The sequence below is a fragment of the Salmo trutta genome, chromosome 30, assembly GCF_901001165.1.
Source record: "Salmo trutta chromosome 30, fSalTru1.1, whole genome shotgun sequence".
In the NCBI taxonomy this organism is placed as follows: domain Eukaryota; kingdom Metazoa; phylum Chordata; class Actinopteri; order Salmoniformes; family Salmonidae; genus Salmo; species Salmo trutta.
Genome location: NC_042986.1, coordinates 9,088,997 through 9,106,048, shown reverse-complemented (window position 1 = coordinate 9,106,048; position 17,052 = coordinate 9,088,997). Strand labels below are relative to the sequence as shown.

The 17,052-nt window shown below is 48.3% G+C and overlaps 2 protein-coding genes across 3 annotated transcripts in view; one reads left to right on the top strand and one right to left on the bottom strand.

Moving 5' to 3' along the window:
• The window catches only part of LOC115167856 (low-density lipoprotein receptor-related protein 1), a 137,256-nt gene that overhangs the window by 88,117 nt on the left and 32,087 nt on the right, over positions 1-17,052 (top strand). Inside the window, exons 23-42 of one of the 2 annotated variants that reach the window (XM_029722542.1) lie at positions 702-899; positions 1,061-1,306; positions 1,597-1,794; positions 5,356-5,560; positions 5,786-5,950; positions 6,025-6,269; positions 7,712-7,843; positions 8,081-8,308; positions 8,738-8,912; positions 9,108-9,202; positions 9,986-10,138; positions 10,513-10,653; positions 10,794-10,919; positions 11,134-11,265; positions 11,651-11,785; positions 11,877-12,006; positions 12,208-12,334; positions 12,463-12,614; positions 12,898-13,022; positions 13,353-13,727. In XM_029722542.1, coding sequence (XP_029578402.1) covers positions 702-899; positions 1,061-1,306; positions 1,597-1,794; positions 5,356-5,560; positions 5,786-5,950; positions 6,025-6,269; positions 7,712-7,843; positions 8,081-8,308; positions 8,738-8,912; positions 9,108-9,202; positions 9,986-10,138; positions 10,513-10,653; positions 10,794-10,919; positions 11,134-11,265; positions 11,651-11,785; positions 11,877-12,006; positions 12,208-12,334; positions 12,463-12,614; positions 12,898-13,022; positions 13,353-13,727 — 3,483 coding nt within the window. Of the gene's footprint in view, positions 1-701; positions 900-1,060; positions 1,307-1,596; positions 1,795-5,355; positions 5,561-5,785; positions 5,951-6,024; positions 6,270-7,711; positions 7,844-8,080; positions 8,309-8,737; positions 8,913-9,107; positions 9,203-9,985; positions 10,139-10,512; positions 10,660-10,793; positions 10,920-11,133; positions 11,266-11,650; positions 11,786-11,876; positions 12,007-12,207; positions 12,335-12,462; positions 12,615-12,897; positions 13,023-13,352; positions 13,728-17,052 lie in introns of both variants that reach the window. The other variant, XM_029722541.1, reaches the window with a different exon arrangement.
• LOC115167858 (delta-type opioid receptor) lies at positions 13,915-16,924 on the bottom strand. The gene is made up of 5 exons (XM_029722550.1): positions 15,604-16,924; positions 15,320-15,456; positions 14,767-15,162; positions 14,562-14,643; positions 13,915-14,447 (listed from the first exon to the last, which is right to left on the bottom strand). The coding sequence occupies exons 1-5, from the start codon at positions 15,791-15,793 to the stop codon at positions 14,179-14,181; spliced, it is 1,074 nt and encodes a 357-aa protein (XP_029578410.1). The 5' UTR covers positions 15,794-16,924; the 3' UTR covers positions 13,915-14,178.

Sequence of the window (17,052 nt, the reverse complement as noted above, 5' to 3'; positions counted from 1 at the left end):
AATGTTTTAATCAGACCAGTTAGTGAGGGTTCAGGAAGTCTGTATAGGGCAGGCTGTGGGTTTTCTACCCTCATCAGATTAGTCAGTGAGAAGTCCTGGTGTGTTCTTGTCCTACATCCTCTAGACGCCATAATAGTAACAGCCATGTCTCAGAGGAAGTCTTCTTCATGTAGCATGTCATGGCTGCAGTGTCTGGGCGGTTTGGACACACACTGTCAAACACACTGTGTCACGTAAGAGAGCTTGTTATCCCAAGGGCCTTGTTGTGACAGAATATTACAACAAGCTGCTCTCTGGGAACGAGGATGGCTTTTACCCACGGTGACCCCTTGGTGCTCCGGGGATTAAGATGTCTGGATTAACACGGCCAGCAGCATTCGCAAACCGACTGAATCACTCTACTTCTTACGATTGATTTCCCAGCAGCACTCACAAGAAGGCAACCATGTTTTCCCCCCCCAGAGTTCAGCACGCCATTGCAGCCATCACAATCTATGTTTCTCTATTCAGAGTTGAGCTTGCCCATTCTAATTTTTTTCCCGGGGTGTCCTTTTTCATGTTGCCATGGTGTTTTGTTGTCCCTTCGGCGCGGTGTATCAGTAAGGCCCCGGTGTGTGTGATCTTCTGTCTGGTTGTCTCCTCAGCCTGTTGTATCAGTGATGTGTGACTCCTGACCTGTACCCTTTTTGACCTGTCCCCAGCTCGTTGTATCAGCAAGGCCTGGGTGTGTGACGGGGACAGTGACTGTGAGGACAACTCGGACGAGGACAACTGCGAGGCGTTGGTGTGTAAGCTGTCCCACCACGTCTGTGCCACCAACGACTCGATCTGTCTGCCCGCTGAGAAGCTGTGTGACGGCACTGACGACTGCCCCGACGGCTCTGACGAGAAACTCTGTGGTGAGAACACCGCGCCAGCACACTTTCAAACACACGCACTCGCCCACTCTCCCTACCCATAACTACACCACCTTGGTCAAGGTAGGAATTGCCTCAAACCACACATCTATATGATTACCCCTCTCTCCTCTCCTCTTCTCTCTACTCGCCACCCTCCACAGACCTGTGCTCCATAGACAACGGCGGCTGCAGCCACAACTGCTCCATCATCCCCGGGGAGGGCTTCATGTGTTCCTGCCCCCTGGGCATGGAGCTGGGCGCCGACAACAAGACCTGCCACATCATGAACCTCTGCGCCAAGCACCTCAAGTGCAGCCAGAAGTGTGAGCAAGAGAAGAGCAGCGTCAAGTGTTCCTGCTACGAGGGCTGGGAGCTGGAGACCGATATGGAGAGCTGCAAGAGCACTGGTGAGCAGAGGAGAGGGAGAGAGGAGGTTAGAGAGAGGGGTTAAGGTAGTAGAGAGGTAGAAAATAGATATATAATCTTGTTGGCCATCCGATGAAAACCGTGGTTGTTTGTGTGAGTAATGGCGTTCTGTAAATATTGCTCTTTGGGTATATCTACCATAAGAACGGACACCACGATTAAGACTATGTGACCTATGTGACCTAACAAGGACAATCTCCAGGGCCCCTAAATGATCCCTTACATGTCCCATTTTTCTCTACCCCCCCCCCCCCCCCCCCCCCCCCCCCAGACTCCTTCAAGCCTTTCATCATCTTCTCCAACCGCCATGAGATCCGTCGTATTGACCTCCACAAGGGAGAGTTCAGCGTGCTGGTGCCTAACCTGAGGAACACCATCGCTCTGGACTTCCACCTCAGCCAGAACACCCTCTACTGGACCGACGTGGTGGAGGACAAGATCTACCGCGGGAAACTGTCCGAGAACGGAGGTGAGGGAACGTCTCCATTTAATTCAAGTTATTACACTCAATGGACTCTTTTTCTTTTTCCCCCGGCTGGCGTTAAGTCGGCACTAGTGTCAAACACTCGTTAGTTAGTTAGCAATTGCTTCATGTATAAACTGCCGCACAGGTATTTTCCAGTCCTAACGCCAGGTTTGGCAATTTACCAGTTAGTTATGGCATTCATTTTGACAGTGGAAACTCGGCCTACCCAGCCGTGACGCACACTGCCCATATGAACACAGAACAAGAGTAGCCTAATGTGCGTTTTGAACCTGCACACTAAACTATTTCGAAACATAAAAACGGATGTTTTTTTTCCCCACGTTTCATTTTATTTGATTAAAAACCAAGCATAGCCTCCCCCTCCTCCAATTAAGGCCCCTTTCTTTTCTGCCCAATGCAATCGTAAAGTAGTCTAGACTGTCAATAAATGGGATTGGCTCCTGAGAGGAGTAAAACAGTGAGCCGACATTGTATGTATGCACTGTAGGCAGGCTCACATTATTTTAGCCGTGCAGGTCCTGTTTTGGAAGTGCCTAAAACCCTCTCCACGATGTCGGCTACGTGTCCATGGCCCGTCAGGAGACGAGAGACGGGTGCCTCGTGAATACCGGTGAACCTCGTATTCAGAAGTTATCTGTACAAATTGCTTGTTTTCTGTTTCATATGTTCAAAACCCAAGCCCTACTTAAGCCTGCTATATCAAAGACTGGTTTAACGGTTATGCGTGTGTCTTTTTTTCCCCTGGCGATTTTATGGTGCCATTACATTTTCCATTTATTTTTGTTGTTAAAAATAAAATAAAAGCATTGCTTGTTTTTTCGTTGAATTGTATTAGAATGATTCACCTTCCTGGTTTTGCGGCAACGACGTCCGTAGAGCGCTTGAACTTCTGGAGACGTGTGAATGAGATCTGATCTGTGAAATTGTTTTCCGATTTATGTTCAGAAAACATAGGCCTATTGGGGAGCAGTATAAAGATGAGTGGACATTCTCCCTTTCTCTTTACGTTGGATCCAGCTACTGTGAAAAATGTGGATGTGCGTCTAACCCTCCATAATCTGCGTTCATTTAATACTATATCCCCACAGGGAGAAATGATAGGGCGCGTAAGTGTGACAGCCTATTTAAAACAAGAATTTGATTAGAATTATTTGTTCTCTTTTTAGGCCTCATCAATAATGAATTTAATCTCGCTTATTGACAATGTTTGGCGTGTCCATGCTCATCCATATTTACATTAGGCCTAGCTTCTATATCAGTGTGAATGCTATTGAAGCCATGCAATTACTAAGAACAATGTGGACTGCAAATGTGTTTTTAACTTAACCTATTTAGCAAAGATGGGATAGTCAACATGTTTGTTTCTGTAAGCTGTTTAACAAAGTATACCGGACTAACATTGGAATTGGAGTTGATTCCCAGGCAATACATAAAATACCGTAAATACACAACCTGAAGCAACCACATATTTTGCCATGGAGCACATTCTAAATGGCCAAGCCTCCGACACACCCAAAACAGGTTTATTCATCAAAACCCAGCCCTTTCACGCCAATGCCAGCAAGCGCTCCGATTAATTGTAATAGTGAAAACATTCCGAACACCTCCCCCGACCTATAGCACTACCGCCTGGGCTTAGGTTTACCAGAGCGTTGGGTTTGTTCAAATGGAGCCCGTGATGTGACAGTCAATACAAACCGAAATCAAATATCAATGGATCAGGGGACAAAAAAAAAGAATGGGATCTTAAAGATATGCTGTGACGATGACTGCTATCACACGGAGACGAGGGTGGTGGCAGAAGATCTTTCTGGAAAACCCATCACTAATGTGTCGAAAGGTCTGCTTGGTCTTGCGTCAGCCAACATAGCTTCAAATTAGAAAGCGTCTGGAAATTGAGTAGAAAGGACAGCGTTTTGCCTCTTAGTCTGAGGACTAACAAAAATGAGTTACAACAATTTTGTCTCCATGGTAGCTTCGCCTGTCAAATCTAGTCAAGATGTATATTAATGTCCCCAGCATAAATCCCCCAGACAGGTCACAGCTGGCCCTTGTTCTCCCCCCAACCTCCCAACCTCAGACCCCTACCACCCCAACCCCAGGTCTGTTGGCCAATCAAGGGTGTGTTCCCAGAATCCCACAGAAGAAATCCAGACACACACACACACACACACACACACACACACACACACACACACACACACACACACACACACGGAGAGAGAGAAGGACGGAAGGCTTTGTCTCTTCAAATTTGTCTCACCGCTCCGTTGCGTGACTGCAGCCACCCTGGGGCAGAGCAACAGACACACATACTGTGGTGTAGCATAGGAACCAGCGTATTACATTAGTCCCTGTTCCCAGGCCCCCTCCCACGCCTCTAACCCTCTTAAAAACAACCCTCCCTCCACCATAAATCAGCTTCTGCTGATTTAAGATCTTTCAGTGTTTAGTTGTAGGGCCGGGACAATAGCAGGATCGCCATAGTATCGTGGCAAAGGAAACAAATGAATGGATTTAGGAAAACGGCCCTAATGTTGGAAACAAACATCATTATGTTGGTATTCGGAGTCACATTTGTTTTCCAAGCTGTAGCGCACAATATTTTCCATACAGCAGGTTTTTAAAAGGACCAAAGAGTTTGGTCTGCTTTGTGTTTTCATTTTTGCCATGGAAAAAAATATTGCGAAGCTGGTATCGCCACATGGTCAATCATTCCAACAACAACAACAAAAAGTTCCTCCCCACACACACACACACACACACACACACACACACACACACACACACACACACACACACACAGCCTCCCCTCCCTCCCCAGGCAAAGCCAACTGTTGTTCCAGCAGTATAACAACAACCAAGCTGTGAAAAGGCCCTCTCCCTCTAATGCTGTAATCTAATGACTGTTGGAAGGCCATGTGAAGGACTCCACAGAATCATCAGCTGTACACCATTTCTGCGCAGCTTTTATTGGGGTGCCAGGTTTTTCCGGGAACTGTGTGTGTCTGCGCGTGCGTGTGTGTGTCTGCGCGTGCGTGCGTGCGTGCGTAGGTGGGTTTTCTCTCAAAAGTTTCCCAGAATTCACCACCTTCATTCTGCGATTGTTAGCAAAGTTGTTGCTAGAAATCCCACAGTGGTAAGCAGTGCGTGCCACAGAGAAGGAATTCCAAACAGTCCGCTCAGTTTGTCAGCGGTTTGTTACAGTGAAGCGTGTGCGCTGCTGGATAGAGTTAGTCTGTAACTGCTGTCTTTTGCCGTGAGCTAGACAGACATATTGTATTACTCCAGCAAATATTGCCCCGTTTTGCGAATACATTTTAATACAGCTTGGTCCGCTGTGTCCCATTTCTGTCACGTCCATCATAAAGGAGCAGATTGACCTATCAGATTAGGTTATTTTCTTCCATTTCCGTCTAACTAGTTTTTGTCTGTGTGTTGAGGTCAGTGATGGGGAGTGTCAAACGAATCTAGAATTTCCCATGCAAGGCCTTTACCCAGCCATCTCTCCATCTCTCCCTCCGACCCCCGTCCTCCTCCCAGCTCTGACCACTTTCGAGGTAGTGATCCAGTATGGCCTGGCCACTCCAGAGGGTCTGGCCGTGGACTGGATAGCGGGGAACATCTACTGGGTGGAGAGTAACCTGGACCAGATCGAGGTGGCCAAGCTGGACGGAACCATGAGGACCACGCTACTGGCTGGAGAGGTGGAGCACCCCCGGGCCATCGCCCTGGACCCCCGAGACGGGTGAGAATGAAACCATTGAACCACCACAGTGACAGATACCATACCACAGATACTATAGAACTGGAAATAGCAGATCATATACAAGCAATGGTACTCTGATATAACTTCTGTATAGAACTGTAAAAAATATATCTAGTCCCCCTTCACATATTCAGACACTGTGTGAATGACTACTGCTGAATATTCATGCATTTGACTCCCTTTCCCTTTTGTTCTTGTTGTCAGTATTCTGTTCTGGACGGACTGGGATGCCAGTCTACCCAGGATAGAGGCAGCGTCTATGAGCGGTGAGGGCAGGAGGACTATCCACAGAGAGACTGGCAGCGGTGGCTGGCCCAACGGACTGACTGTAGACTACATGGAGAGACGCATTGTATGGATCGACGCCAGGTACTGTTGCTCTCCTTACCCCACCCACACCCCACCCACCCACACACACACTCACCCAGACGCTCTGTCCCTAGGTCTGATGCCATCTACTCTGCTCTGTATGACGGCTCTGGTCTGATCGAGGTGCTGAGGGGTCACGAGTACCTGTCTCACCCCTTTGCTGTCACCATGTACGGGGGAGAGGTGTACTGGACAGACTGGAGGACCAACACTCTGGCCAAGGCCAACAAGTGGACCGGCAACAACGTAACCGTGGTCCAGCGCACCAACACACAACCCTTCGACCTGCAGGTGTACCATCCCTCCAGACAGCCCCAAGGTAGGTGACACACACACAAATCCTAAATGCGTACACATGCACGCGGACACAAACAAGCCACCCCACACTTCCCAGCTGTCTCTCACTGCTAACTGGACAGTGTCAAACGAAAGGGCAGGACTGCGGAGAGGTACGCTCCTGACCTCCTGAACCCAAACACACCAATCCTCTGGGACGGCTAACCGTCACTACTGTCTGTTGTGCGTAGCCTCCGTGTTCTACCGGATGTAGCATGGTTTCTAACACCTTGTAGACACACACACACACACACACACACACACACACACACACACACACACACACACACACTGTGGATCATAAAGGCCCCACTGCAGTATTTAGCTTTTCAGACTGGACTTACAGGACTTTAGATGACTTGTTGAATGTGTGACGTGACAGACACACTACACAGCGAGACATGCTCCATGTACAGTTTAAAGTATCTGGTGGTAAACGGATGGCTCGTCTTGAAGTTTTGTGTTGATTTTGATTTGTGTAACTAACTCATTCTATGTTGTTATGACGTGCTCTACACTATAGTAGCCTGGATGTCCAGTCATATGGCATCATACACTATAAGATGTGATTTGATCTCCACGTATATTTTTTACATTTTATTTTACCTTTATTTAACTATGCAAGTCAGTTAAGAACAAATTCTTATTCACGATGACGGCCTAGGAACAGTGGGTTAACTGCCTTGTTCGGGGGCAGAACGACAGATTTTTACCTTGTCAGCTCGGGGATTTGATCCAGCAACCTTTCGGTTACTGTCCGAACGCTCTAACCACCTGCCGCCCCTATATAGTGATCAGTGGCCTACTTTACTGTAGGAGTCCCCAGACTTTTAGTCAGTCAGTCAGGGGTTAATAGACTGTGCCCTGAGCTGATCACACAGTGTTTAACAGATGGAGAGAACTGGGCTCGTTACCCACAAAGCAATTCAGTGCTGATCTTGGATCAGTTTCCCTTTTTTTTTTTTTTTTAGGTCATAGTGAATAATATCATACGGACAGATTCTAGATCAGCGCTCTTACTCTGAGATGCTTTCTGGATACGGGCCCTGATCTGAGGCTAAGGAATACAGAGCTGAGGTCTCACTGGCCAGTTGATTGACAGCTTCCCCCAGTTCCTCTGACACCGACGGGGAAACAAACCATGCCTGACGATGTCTGACTCAATCCCTATCCGTGTCTCGCTCTGTCCTCTGCTCCCTCTCATACACAATCCCGATCTGCCGACCGCTCCCTTCACTCAGTCTCCAGCGGAATGCTCTGTGATGGAAGTGTTTTAGTAATTGAATCAAATAATACCTTTTTTTGATATTTCTTTCTCATTACATTTGCCTTAGTCGAAATTGAATAGAATCGAGTCGATGGATCATGGTCGCAGTGGACCAGATCTCTTTAATCATCCATTTCTTGGCCCTCTCTCTCCCTCAGCTCCTAACCCTTGTGCCACCTCTGAAGAGCAGAGCCAGTGTTCTCACCTGTGTCTGATCAGCTACAACCAGACATTCTCCTGTGCCTGTCCTCACCTTATGAAGCTGCAGGCTGACAAACGCACCTGCAAAGGTAGGAACACACACACACACACACACACACACACACTCAGAGGGCTGAATGGTGACCAATGGGTCTACATTTGCTGTAATTTAGAAACACCCAATCGGATAATTGCCTTACTAATGAGAATAGCTCGGTTTTTAGTTCAGGCGCTCTTGGATATGCTCAAATACTGCCTTTTGTAGTTTCTGGATAGTAACCCTTTCCCTGTACCCCCCTCCCCCGTCTCTTCCATTCTCTCTCCAGAGTCTCGCCAGTTCCTGCTGTATGCCCGTCAGATAGAGATCAGGGGAGTGGACATAGACAACCCCTACTATAACTACATCATCTCCTTCACCGTGCCAGACATAGACAACGTGACCGTGGTGGACTATGACGCTGTGGAGCACCGGATCTACTGGTCAGACGTCCGAACCCAGACCATCAAGAGAGCCTTCATCAACGGCACCGGAGTGGAGACCGTGGTGTCTGCTGGTAGGATGACCGCTCTTTCAAATACAATTTTTTAGGGGGGGGGGGGGGGATTCCCCCGATGTGCGACCTTTGTGACCAAATAATTAGTTTATTGAATCTATAGGTAACTGCCAAAATAAAGGAAACACCAGCGGTGTCTTAATAGGGCGTTGGGCCACCACGAGCCAGAACAACTCTTCTTCTAGCCATGGTCTCTTCTTCTAGCCATGGTAGCCAAAATAATGGACGACTGGGCATTTTTATACATGACCCTAAGCATGATGGGATGTTAACTGCTTAATTAACTCAGGAACCACACCTGTGTGGAAGCACCTACTTTCAATGTGCTTTGTATCCGTCATTTACTCAAGTGTTTCCTTCATTTTGGCAGTTACCTGTAGTTAGTGGTTTAGTTAAATTTGCCTGTATGTGTGCTTGTTTTTTTTTCAGACCTGCCCAACGCCCATGGTCTGGCAGTAGACTGGGTGTCTAGGAACCTGTTCTGGACCAGCTATGATGCCAATAAGAAACAGATCAACGTGGCCAGACTGGACGGATCCTTTAAGAACGCTGTCATCCAGGGCCTTGACAAACCCCACTGTCTGGTCCTGCACCCTATACTGGGGTGAGTGTACACACACACACACACACACACACACACACACACACACACACACACACACACACACAAACACACACACTGGAGTAGGAATGGAGTTTTCGAATAACGTGACGACAGCAAAAGAACGTTGACGTTGTCACTGTGATTTCAGTGACCGTCAAACCAAGCTTAACGTGTCATGCGTTTGTCCTTCTCCAGAAAGATGTACTGGACTGATGGGGACAACATCAGTATGGCCAACATGGATGGCAGCAACCGTACCATGCTCTTCACCAATCAAAAGGGCCCTGTGGGTGAGTGGGTGAACACTAACACTCTAGCGTACAACAATGCTGAGCAAGTGGAAAAAAGTGAGAGTCAGTGTGCGTGAGTGTGAGAGTATTGTTTCTCCGTACCATGTCATGTTTCTTCCTGCCCTGTTCAGAGAAATTAGTCATTGAAGTCGCTTGCATTGTTTACCATAAGTTAATGTGACGGTACCGTGTTTGACCACTAGATGCTGCTGTTCCTGCTATACCGCCTCACTACTTTATCCATTTTGCTGGTCTCCTGTGCTTATTAAATAGATCACAACGTTTCCTTCACAGTTTTGTGTCGACAACCGATAGATTTAGCTCATAATGAAAATAAATTGGGTGGTCACCCTCACAATTCAAGTCCTCCATGAAAACAATTCGGTTTCTCTTACGCTTAATCTGTGTCCAAGAAACGACCCCGTTGTGTAGAGTTTATTCCCTTCAGAATAGGTCTGGATTAGTTACTGTTAGGACTTTCCTGATGAACAAGCAAACCGTTAAGCTAGGTCTGTGTTTTAATGGTTTCAGTGGTAAAAGTACCTCTTTCTTACTACAGAAAATATTTTGGAACCGCCAGAGAATGTGGGTGGTGTTATATGTCCCCTTTCTGTCCCTGCCAGGCCTTTCTATGGACTACGGCACAGAGGGAGGGAGTCTTACCATGTAGTGTTGCCTGTCCTATTTGTCCCCTTCGGACCTGTCTGAAGACAATGACATGTACTGTGTGAGTGAACGAGAGAGGTCTGACTGGGGTCGTGTTGTGCTGACTATATCCTGTAGGCCTGTCTATAGACTACGACAGTGAGCAGCTGTACTGGGTCAGCTCGGGGAATGGCACCATCAGCCGCTGTCAGATGGACGGCTCAGGCCTGGAGGTCCTGGACGGGGTCAAACCAGGCAGACTGACCAAGGCGTCCGCTCTGGCCATCATGGGTAAGGCAGAAACAAGCTAAGCTGGGCTAAAATGATGGCATTATAATCCACTTTGCCCTGTGGTTTGGCTACTGTGTTAGTGTTGACTGTGAAACCGTTGTTTTTTGTTGTTGTTGTAATTCGATTGTCTATGTTGAGTCTGGAATGAAATGCAGTTTGAATCCGAAAAAGCTTTATTGTCCATTGACATTATTTGCCTACCTTTTTAAGCAATCACCTTTCTTGTCTAAACTTAACCAATCACATTTGTCTCTGCCCTCAGGAAAAATAGGCAATCGGGAGAACTCTGCAACGTCGTGTGAAAGGCCATTTAAACCCTTGTGTGATGTGGTACTGAATATCTATGCTACTGAATATCTATGCTGTGTGTCTAGGTGACAAGCTGTGGTGGGCAGACCAGGGGACAGACCAGATAGGGACGTGTGATAAAAGTGATGGCGGGAACTGGAAGGTGCTACGTAACAACACCTCTCCTATGATGCACATGAGAATATACAACGAAAGCCTGCAGACAGGTACAGGTAGGACGTCCCACTTTCCCACTTACCAGGTCGAAACTCCGACGAGTTAACGAATGACAAACAAGATGGTGTTTTTTTGTTTTTTGTGAGTTTTCATTATTGTTTGGCTGTATTTTTTTCCTCTGTTGTCCCAGGCATCAACCTGTGCAGTAATAACAATGGAGACTGTTCCCAGCTGTGCCTGCCCACCTCCTCTACTACCAGAGTCTGTATGTGTACTGCAGGCTACAGCCTTAAGAGTGGACAGCAGTCCTGCGAGGGTAAGAGACCGTCACGCACACATTTTTAAACACTTTATTCAAATCCACAAATCGCGTTACGTCGCAAAGGGATTCAAACGTTCAAAAGGTCACAGGCGCTTGGACGCTCATGGCTGTAGAAGCACCTCGTCCTCTGCATAGCCTTGCTGTGTAGAATATACGGAGAAATCTTACTGTAACAGTAGTGTTAGTAACTTTTGTCCTCCCTCTCCAGGCATGGGTTCCTTCCTGCTCTACTCAGTACATGAGGGAATTAGAGGAATCCCCCTGGACCCGTCTGATAAATCCGATGCCCTGGTGCCTGTGTCTGGCACCTCGCTAGCTGTGGGCATCGACTTCCACGCCGGTGAGTACACTGCTGTGGGCCTACCAATTCCCAAACAGGAGTTTGGTTTGAGGATCGATGTGTAGTGTTAATGTGTAGTCACACCAACTGTACTGCGAAGACGTTTCCCCCAACTTGTTTCTACGCTGTACCTGCCTACGGTCTTCCAAGTAATTACTATATAACTTTATTATGTTCAAGCAACGTTGACAAATATTATCCAGAGCAATTAGGGTTACATGCCTTGCTCAAGGGCACATCAGTCGGCTCCGGGATTCGAACCGACGGCCTTTCGGTTACGGTCCAAATGCTCTTAACCGCTGGGCTACCTATTTTAGTAGGACTTAATTTTGGTAATGGTAATGATTATTGTATCCGGTTACTAACCGTCACTTCTGTCTTGTAGAAAATGACACTATCTACTGGGTGGACATGGGCCTGAGCACCATCAGCCGAGCTAAGAGAGACCAGACGTGGAGAGAAGACGTGGTGACCAACGGCATCGGCAGGGTGGAGGGCATCACTGTGGACTGGATAGCAGGTCAGAGAACAATCAGAACCGCAACCACATACACACGCAGGGACGTACGCACGCACACACACACTGACTCGTCCCGTCCGTCCCCTGTCAGGTAACATCTACTGGACAGACCAGGGCTTTGACGTCATCGAGGTAGCCAGACTCAATGGATCCTTCTGCTATGTGGTCATCTCCCAGGGCTTGGACAAGCCCCGCGCCATCACCGTGCACCCAGAGAAAGGGTGTGTAGTTGGGGCTGGGACTAGGGATTGGGTGTCTGTGTACCGTAGTGCTCTGTGTGTCAAAACATGGTTATTATTAGTCCAGCAACCAGTTATGTTTGCACTTTGATGAATAATTACGAGCAGTAGCTGGTCATATGATGGGGAAACTGTACATTGTTGCCTTCAAACTCGTGTGTGTGTGTGTATGTGTGTCTGCAGGTATCTGTTCTGGACAGAGTGGGGTCAGGTCCCCCGTATAGAGAGGGCCCGTCTGGATGGCTCTCAGAGATCAGTCCTGGTCAACTCCAGCATCATGTGGCCCAACGGAATCTCCATCGACTACAGGGTACAGTCCACACACACACACACATCCATCTTTCAGATTCACGCACACCCAGCTTTTTTTTTTCTTCTCCTCTCCTGTTTTCCTTAAGAAACCGGTTTGAGTATTTGTCTGATTGTGTGTGCGTGTAGGAGGGGCTGTTGTACTGGTGTGACGCTCGGACAGACCGGATCGAGCGCATCAACCTGGAGACGGGAGAGAACAGAGAGGTGGTGCTGGTCAACAACAACATGGACATGTTCGCTGTGTCCGTCTTCGAGGGCTACATCTACTGGAGTGACAGGTGAGCTCCCTGCTGTCCTATCCCTGTCACCTCCTCGGTCTTGGTTTAACCCTTAATATGCTACCCTGCTATGGTATGCTTGATTTACTTGACCAATGAGCTTGGCTCCTTTACGGAGCGTAGGCCGTAGACAAACAGTAAGGCCGGCATTTGATGCCGTCCTGCCATTTACCAGACTTAGATTCCCATCGTGTGAGTGTCGTTTAATACAGTTTGTGTTTGTTTTACCTCCAAGCCTGTTTGAACGTGACTGACTAGTGTTTTGTGTGCCGTGTTGGACCAGGACTCACGCCAACGGTTCCATCAAGAGAGGCAACAAAGACAACGCTACAGAATATGTGTATCTGAGGACCGGCATCGGTGTACAACTGAAGGACATCAAGGTCTTCAACAGGGACCGGCAACAAGGTAAGGACATTTAACCCCTAAGAGCGACCCACAGAGAACATGTGTGGCAGGGTTGGGATCCATTTCATTTTAAATCGCTCCACGCCGGAGTTTAATTGATAATGCAAATAAAAAGTAAGTAAAAAGGGGCAGTTATTTTGAATGAGGATTTTTAATTCCCTTCCTGGTTTGACTGAAATGGAATTCTCTCTAACCCTGGTGTGCTGTGTTGTATGAGGCTGATGTGTCCGTGAGGCTGATGTGTCCGTGAGGCTGATGTGTCCGTGAGGCTGGTGTGTCCGTGAGGCTGGTGTGTCCGTGAGGCTGATGTGTGCGTGTGCTCTCCCTCAGGCACCAACGTCTGTAAAGACAACAACGGCGGCTGCGAACAGCTCTGCCTTTACCGCGGCAACGGGGAGCGAACGTGCGCCTGCGCACACGGCATGCTGGCCGAGGACAGCCGCGGTTGCCGTGACTACGACAGCTACCTGCTCTACTCGGAGCGGACCATTCTGAAGAGCATCCACCTATCAGACGAGACCAACCTGAACGCCCCCATCAAGCCCTTCGAGTACCCGGAACACATGAAGAACGTCATCGCCCTGACCTTTGACTACCGTGGAGGAGGGGGGAGGGGAGCCAATCGGATCTTCTTCAGTGACATACACTTTGGAAACATCCAGCAGACCAACGATGACGGATCAGACCTCAAGACGGTGGTGGAGAGTGAGTATTAACGTTGACCCTGTTATGTTCTACTGTCCGCAAGAGGCAAAACCTTCTGGCGGCTCCTCTCAACGGAGGATGCAGGGGCATCGCGTAGAATTGGCCGTTTTAGCTGGGCTTTCACGCACTCCTACACGTGTGGTTTTCAATCAGCTTGTGCTATTAAAAACAGGGAAAAGCAAATGGCCTCAGCTGAGCTAATTGTGTTTATTGAAATGAGGTGAGGTTGTAAGACTGATCTTATTCAAATCAAACATGTTGCCCCACTGTCCATAGAGTGGTCCATAGAGTGGTCCATAGAGTGGTCCATAGAGTGGTCTATAGTGGAGGTCCTTAAATGATCCATAGAAAGTTCATAGTGTCCATACCTGGTCCATAGAGTGGTCATTAAAGCTCTATAGAATATCTGTTAGGTATCCACAGAATGTCCATCGAGTTTTCATAGTAACCCTTAGAATCCGGGTAGGGGTAGGGGTGACGTATCCAGCTCCACAGGGTTGAAGGGCTGCACCATGTCCCTGCCCCTGAACACCCCCGTACACCCTGCTATACACCCCCTGCACCCCTCCCATCTCTCCCGGCCCAAGTCCATCAGATCCCTCCTGAACTTATTGGACATGAACACGTAGAGGACGGGGTTAACCACCGCTGCTGAAGACGCCAGTAGGCGGATGAAGATTGCTATGGAGCGGTAGCTGGAGACACCAGAGATTTTGACCCCTGTGAGGGAGAGAGAGGGGGATAGAAGTTTAATCCAGTCCACAATATTACAACAATTGAAAAGACAATTTAACAGATTAAAAAAATATATATATATAAACAAAAATGTGGCACCTAAGAGGGAGAACATGAGGCCGTAGGAGGGCAGCCAGCAGAGGGTGAAGACCAGCACCAGCAGCGCTGACGTGTGGGTCACCTGTGGGTCACAGACGTAAACAGAACACTAGAATATATAGTTAAAACTAGATGCGACACTAGAATGGATCCCGGAAAGCCCTGCAACATGACTACAGGACGGCGGCCATCTTGGTCAGGTTACCTGGCTCTGGTAGCGCTCCAGCTGGGGGGCACATCCCAACAGTCTCATCTGGCGCAGGAAGCAGTAGATCTTGGCGTACATCATCACAATAACCCCCAATGGTATCGCAAAGGCGAACAGGAACAACGCCGTGCTGTACACCAGCTGACTGAGGCCGCCCAGGAAGGCGAAGCAGTGTAACGCGCTGGACACCGCCACCGTGCGGAAAGCAAACTGCGGAGCTGCCAGGGCTACGGCGGGAACCCAGAGGAGCGCCACGGTCAGTTTGAGGCGGCTGTGCATGCGGGAGCGGAAGGACCAGGCAGGGTGGACCACAGTCAGGTAGCGGGTCACGGCGAGCGCAGCCAGCGTGAAGACTGAGGCGGAAGAACAGGCCACGCCCAGGAAGCTGACGACCTAATAATCAGCATAACACAATTGTAGAGCGTATTTCTCATACCCAAGGCACTATACAACATGATCATACAAATACTGTTGAAGATCTAAGTAAGGAAGTACATAAAAACAAAGCGTATCCCTAGTCAAAGAATGAAAAGATGGCGAGATGAAGGACCTTGCAGAGGAAGCTGCCGAAGGGCCAGGAGCCCAGGGCAATGGCCGTGGTGTGGAAGGGTAGGCAGAGCAACAGCAGCAGGTCAGCAGCGCTCAGAGCCAGCAGCAGGGTGTCTGTCCCATGAGGAGGCTTTCCACCTACACACACGACCACAGTGGAACAAATGATACTTTTTTTCACGCTTTCAATGTGTCGTCCTCTAGGTCTTTTTTTGCTTTTGTACTTTTTTTTTTAAAGACTTTCTAACTACACAAAATGTTTACCCCAAACAATCTATCAATCACCTCGCCTCCTGCGGCCGGCCAGGATGGAGATGACTAGGCAGTGGCCCGCCAGGCCCGTCACCAGGATGAGGCCGTCCAGCATGGGCACCAACAACTTGGTCATCTCGGTCCCGTCTGTCCCATTCCCCTGGCCCCCACCACTACTACTGTTACACAAAGTTCCCCCGTAACTATTGTTCATCAACAGCATTTCACCACAGTTCTTTGTTGCGACGCAAATTTGAATTCTATTCTATTCTGTCCTCCATAGACACACACACGCCGATATTTCAGACTACTAATTATCACTAATCTTGATAGTAATTATAATGACTGTCTGATAATAGGTGACATAACAGTAACACCTCTCTGACACTCCTCCACAACACCCCTCCTCCCCAACGTACCCTCTCCTACTGTAAAACCTTATCACTCGTAACCACGTTGGCACTTCAACGGGACGACTGACGTGTTCACTGACTCGTTCACGTTGACAGGCGGCAGCTAACGGAGCAGTTTAAGGTCCTTCATGCTTAGAAGCGTGTGAACAATGCGTCGGTGTCTGGGCGGTTCTTCCTCGTCTCGAAGGCGGTTGAGATTCCTTTGTTTCCACAGCTTAGACGATGTGACTATCTTTATCCGGGCGTGTTTCTGTTCGACAAGAATGCAGCATCAACTTCTGTTTAGTTTCTACGGTCTCTGGCCAGAACACCCAACGAGGCTATAGTCTCGTAGAATCAGGGGCGTAGTCCACTCCAGACTTCCAAAACAAGTTTTAATGATCCAATTTTACACACAAATACTTCTTCTTAGAGACTATGACATTGAGAGAGGAGTCCGTTCCTGACGCTGGCTGTGTTCCATATCAGTATCCCCCCCCCCCCCACCATTTAAAAAATGATATATCAACCCAGTTCTGGCCCTGAGCTTGTATTGAAAAATGTCTATCCAGTCTCTTCCTTAATGTTGTATTGATTTGTTGAAACCAAGCAACACTCTAATACAAAGGAGCGGCTGTCGCTGGCTGCCGTCTCAGTTGCCATTTAAAAGCAGTCAATTCTACTTGATGTTAAGTGCCTCGCTGCGGTGTCTGTGGTGTCGTCGTCCGTTATGAGGTTCATTCAGCTGTCCTGCCTGCCTGGCCACAGATTCAGATTCCTCTGGTAGCTAGAGAAGAGGCGGAACAACCAAGAACGCGAGAGAAGGAAAGAAGACCGACGACAAACAAAAAAAAGAGGACACAATAAAGACAGGGAAAGAGGGCTTTGTTCATCTTGAGAACGATACTCCCTGTTCGTCTGCCGGATAGGTAATGTTGCAGGTACTGTAACAGCCTGCTTCTCGTTTAACTACTGTTTGAACAGGGGCAGAGATAGGAGAGGGGAGGAGGAGGGGAATCAGAGGTGTTTCTGATTTAAGTTACAGTAAAACTGTTCAGAACACACTAACCTTGGCAGGAACATCCAGTTT

What these genes read in the sequence shown, in the direction of transcription:
- LOC115167858 (XM_029722550.1), bottom strand. Translation starts at nt 15,793, where the DNA reads ATGCTGTTGATGAACAATAGTTACGGGGGAACTTTGTGTAACAGTAGT. An exon ending in TCGGCAGCTTCCTCTGCAAG is followed by an intron (nt 15,163 to 15,319) that starts GTCCTTCATCTC and finishes GCTGATTATTAG; the next exon opens with GTCGTCAGCTTCCTGGGCGT. An exon ending in TGGAGCGCTACCAGAGCCAG is followed by an intron (nt 14,644 to 14,766) that starts GTAACCTGACCA and finishes TGTGACCCACAG; the next exon opens with GTGACCCACACGTCAGCGCT.